At 45.0% G+C, this 3,875-nt stretch overlaps 1 protein-coding gene across 3 annotated transcripts; it reads right to left on the reverse strand.

The window, feature by feature from the left end:
• Positions 1-508: 508 nt before the first annotated feature.
• On the reverse strand, positions 509-2,043 carry LOC6732336. 3 transcript variants are annotated; one of them, XM_016178275.3, is made up of 3 exons: positions 1,576-2,043; positions 833-1,211; positions 509-778 (listed from the first exon to the last, which is right to left on the reverse strand). In XM_016178275.3, exons 1-3 carry the CDS (start codon positions 1,876-1,878, stop codon positions 762-764), a joined length of 699 nt encoding a protein of 232 aa, XP_016024994.1. In that variant the 5' UTR covers positions 1,879-2,043; the 3' UTR covers positions 509-761. The 3 variants fall into 3 exon arrangements, with proteins under 3 accessions (XP_016024994.1, XP_002079459.2, XP_016024995.1); XM_002079423.4 differs by having other exon boundaries at positions 509-761; positions 1,576-2,039; XM_016178276.3 differs by lacking the exons at positions 509-778; positions 833-1,211 and adding an exon at positions 1,340-1,513 and having other exon boundaries at positions 1,576-2,039.
• Positions 2,044-3,875: the final 1,832 nt, after the last annotated feature.

Here is a 3,875-nt window from a genome sequence, read left to right on the forward strand (position 1 = left end):
GTACACTGCAAAAATATAAAACATGTTAGTTATAATGCTAACCAGTTATATTAATTTAAAAAATTACCTGTTGATACCTAATAAAACATTTCAAGTTACTTTACCAAAGTTAGCAATACAATGTGTTGAGTGACGATAGTGACAGCTTATGTTCTTTTCTAATATGCAATTTTAGTTATTTTTTTGAGCAGTGCATCATCCGCTCTGTGTCACGACAGGGCAAGATTTATTTTCGGTATTCCATGGGCGACTAAAATGCGCTGTCAGCGCAGCAGTTGCTGCCATACGTCGCCGTCGCCCGGCTATGGCCATGGCTTGGGCTTGGGCCATATAGATACATTAGCTGATGGTGGTCCGGATCCGGACCAAGGGGACCCACAGAGCGATCGTTCCCCCTCATTGCACTTGACACCCGAAATTGATGCGCCACTGCGCCCGAGCCGGGCCACATTAATTAGGCAAAATATTGACACGCTGACGTGTGGTGTTGGCTATTGATTAACGCGTCTTTTCAATGGGATCGGTTTTATTGGATTATTTTTAGTGGGATTTTGGGGGGATTGGTTTGGCTTAGTTTGGATCTTCACTTGTGGTTTTTTGTGTTGAAAATACCTAGTAGATGGGCTTCCTCTTCGGTGGCAGGTGGCTGGGAATCCTCATGTTGTTGGCGTTGTGATTTTTCTTTGTCTTGCTGCTGCCGCCGTGGAAAGGACGAAGGGCGCGTATGATCAATTGCATAAAGGCTCCCCAACGCGCACGACCTAGGGTTTAGATAAGGCTTTGGATTAACCTGCATGGGACTGTTCTTTTCGTGGTCTTCTGAGTTCCTTACCATAGTCCTGGGAATTACATTTAACCTTTGCATTCTTGGTGGTGAAAACCTCTGCCTTCTTATCCACTACCTCCGAACTTGTGACCACATTCGAGAGCAGCGATTTAGATTTCTTAACGGGCGGTGTTCCAGCCACCTCAGGACTACGTTCTGGTACCACCTCAACGATACCGGAGTTGGACTTCAACGGTGGACGATCCTCCGATTTCATGCCATTTGCGCTAGCGAAACGAGCACAACTCTCCGTGGACTTCTTAAGCAAAAACCAGGATTGCTGGAGAACATGGCCATCTTCGATGAGTTTCTCGTAGCCATTGAGAATGCGGCGCACATCCACGTTGATCAGTTCCTCGGGAACCTCGGGGAGATCGCCAAACTCCTGAAAACAATTCGAAAAATACATAAAATAGTTGCACGCAATATTGAAATATTTTGATGTGCTGCAATTTTTAGTTGAAAGAAAGCGTGCAAGCGACTGTTAATCTTTCAGCATTCCAATAAAACATGTTTAGGTTATATACAATTTATTTAAATATTTCTTAAGTATTTCACGCTGAAAGACAATCCAGGTCTGAATCCAAAAATGTTCGTCAATATAAATCCTTTCCTCATAAAAAAGGTGTGCAATTTTTCAAATGACAAAAGTAACACTTAAATGAACTACTTGTCAATTAAATTTTGCTATGAACGTAGTTTAGGGTAATAAGATTAAAAAATAATTATTAATGATAATGCAAACCTACCTGCGAGTTCTTCCGCAGATCTTCAAAGCGCTGGATCAGCTTCTTGATATTAAGATTGCCCTTGGAACCCTTGATGATCCCGGCACCCACTTCCGCTGGAGTAGTGATTGTCCCATTTTCATCCATCAAATCGGTTGGTATTGTTTCGGAGTCCGTCTCATCCATACTGGAGGAGCTCATCCGGCTGAGTATCTTGGCCGTTTGCTCCATGAAGGACGCCTGTCGATCGCGGAGCTCCTGCAGTCGCATCTTCAGCTCGTCGAGGTATGCCAGCTGGCGGGGAGTGGGCTGCCTGGTTGCCATTGTCAATTTTGCGATTCCACTTTTAGATTCTTTCAAACATGTGAATGGATCCCAAAATGCTGAAGTTTTCGGGTTTTTTTTTTGGGCTATGGATATTTGTGTTGGGCTTGTCAGACCTATTGTCTGTCAATGAGATTTTCAGTGCGGAATGCTATGACTGCAGAGAGACTGACTACTCGGTTACCGATTTTTATGACACCATAGTTTGTAACTAAGTATGCTGTGCATTGGGAAGGAAGGAAGTATGCCATGTTAGTGGTAAGCTATAACCATTCGAAATATTACTTAAGAGCAAAGACCCTTGTAGCGATGTAACTAGCCTATTATATACCTAATTTGATTTAAATTGGATTAGGGTATTTTTAGAGCATCGGATGGTCGTATTTCATAAGCTTGGCCCGCTCTTTGGACATGGCCTATTACTCACTATTTTTATGGACCCCAAATTGAGATATCGCCTGCAATTCTGGCTGAGCTAACTAAGTTGTAACTGCCCGCTGCCTCACGAAACCGATCCCTCCCCCAACTTTCATTCGCCTGTGGTTGAACAATGCAGCGATGTGGCAAGGACAGTGGGCGCGGAGGGGCAACTCCTGATACACCTATATATCTTTGGTTTAGCGTCTTTCTGGACTCACCTTTGCGATGCTGCGGGTGGTTGGGGCTAGTTTGGAATTTCACGGAGGAAAACGTGCCGCTGCCATCGGCTGACGCCTACAATGAAGAAAAGGGGGCGTGTCGGCCACTCTGTGACTCCCAGACTGCTGTTGATTTCCCCCGGAGGTGGATACCAACCCCTCCAGCATCCACCTCCCATGCCAGAGAGTGTGCAATTGTTGTTTTCATATTTTAATGCCTTTTTGAGTTGGTAGGCGTGCCACGACACGATTCTTCTTACCGATAAGCTGTTATTTTTATGGGCCCCCGCCAAATCGGATCGACTTGAAGTGGAGTCGGTGGTGCCGGGTGGAGCCGGGTGGTGCGCCGTGGTGTGCGGTGTGGGCTGGCTGCCGACTTAAAGAAGTTAAAATTATTACACCGCAATTGTCTTGATCGTTGATTTATGTGCGCTTTTGTTGTCGGCTCTCCTGGCTCGCGGCTATGGTTTTTCGCTTTTTATTATTTTTTTGAAGTTGCCAGTCGGCCAACAGGCAAATTTGTGTGGCTGTTGATATTTATTGGGCATGGTCCGGGCATTGGCATCAATTGTGTATGCAACATGGGAAGTTGATTATGCCTCTCATTAGCCACCGTATTTCTTCCTTGTGCACGAAGTGGCGACAATTCCATTCCCATGGACATGAAAGTGGCCCATTTGCAGCTTACTAGCACATCGAGTTTATATAGTAGGCAATTTAGCTTGCTATCATGTCCTTTCGATTATTAAATAATCAAATTACTAAAATTGTTTTAAAATTCCATAACAGTAACGTTACGAATAAGTTAAAATTAATATATTTAGTGAAGATGATATAGATCATGCCGTTTTCTTATTTGGGTGGGAGCTAAAAACATAATTTTCTATTCTGCATTCATTTCATTTCGAATTAGTCAATGGGTCCTTGTGGCAACTTTAGGCATTCCCTAATAGAGTTCTCGATTTGGCGACTCCACTTCCTCCTCAGCGTTTTTCGGTGAATGTCTGGCCAGTGTCATAATCTCATCGCCTCCTCCGGACCAAGCCCAACCCAATGCGATCCAATCCGAGTCCCATTGTGCGACTCCAGCACGATTAAAGCCAACCGCATTCGCAGCCGCCTTCAATTGCCTGCAAACTTAATGATTTCATCTTTCATTGAATTCAAATTTGTTTCCCCATCGGGCCCCCACGATGTCCGAGTGCGATTTGCAGCTGTGCAGGGAGCACGACGTTCGATGTTGGGGCACCGACAAAATGTGCTCGATGTTTGGGGCTGCCGAATGTGGGCGTGCCCCCATCATACGCCCCTGGAGTTATTGTCGTTGCTGTTCTGCACTGTTGATAGCCAACGCCGCGG

The sequence above is a fragment of the Drosophila simulans genome, chromosome 2L (genome assembly GCF_016746395.2).
Source record: "Drosophila simulans strain w501 chromosome 2L, Prin_Dsim_3.1, whole genome shotgun sequence".
In the NCBI taxonomy this organism is placed as follows: Eukaryota; Metazoa; Arthropoda; class Insecta; order Diptera; family Drosophilidae; genus Drosophila; species Drosophila simulans.

What these genes read in the sequence shown, in the direction of transcription:
- LOC6732336 (XM_002079423.4), bottom strand. Translation starts at nt 1,878, where the DNA reads ATGGCAACCAGGCAGCCCACTCCCCGCCAGCTGGCATACCTCGACGAG. An exon ending in ATCTGCGGAAGAACTCGCAG is followed by an intron (nt 1,212 to 1,575) that starts GTAGGTTTGCAT and finishes AATTGTTTTCAG; the next exon opens with GAGTTTGGCGATCTCCCCGA. An exon ending in ATGTAATTCCCAGGACTATG is followed by an intron (nt 762 to 832) that starts GTAAGGAACTCA and finishes TCTAAACCCTAG; the next exon opens with GTCGTGCGCGTTGGGGAGCC.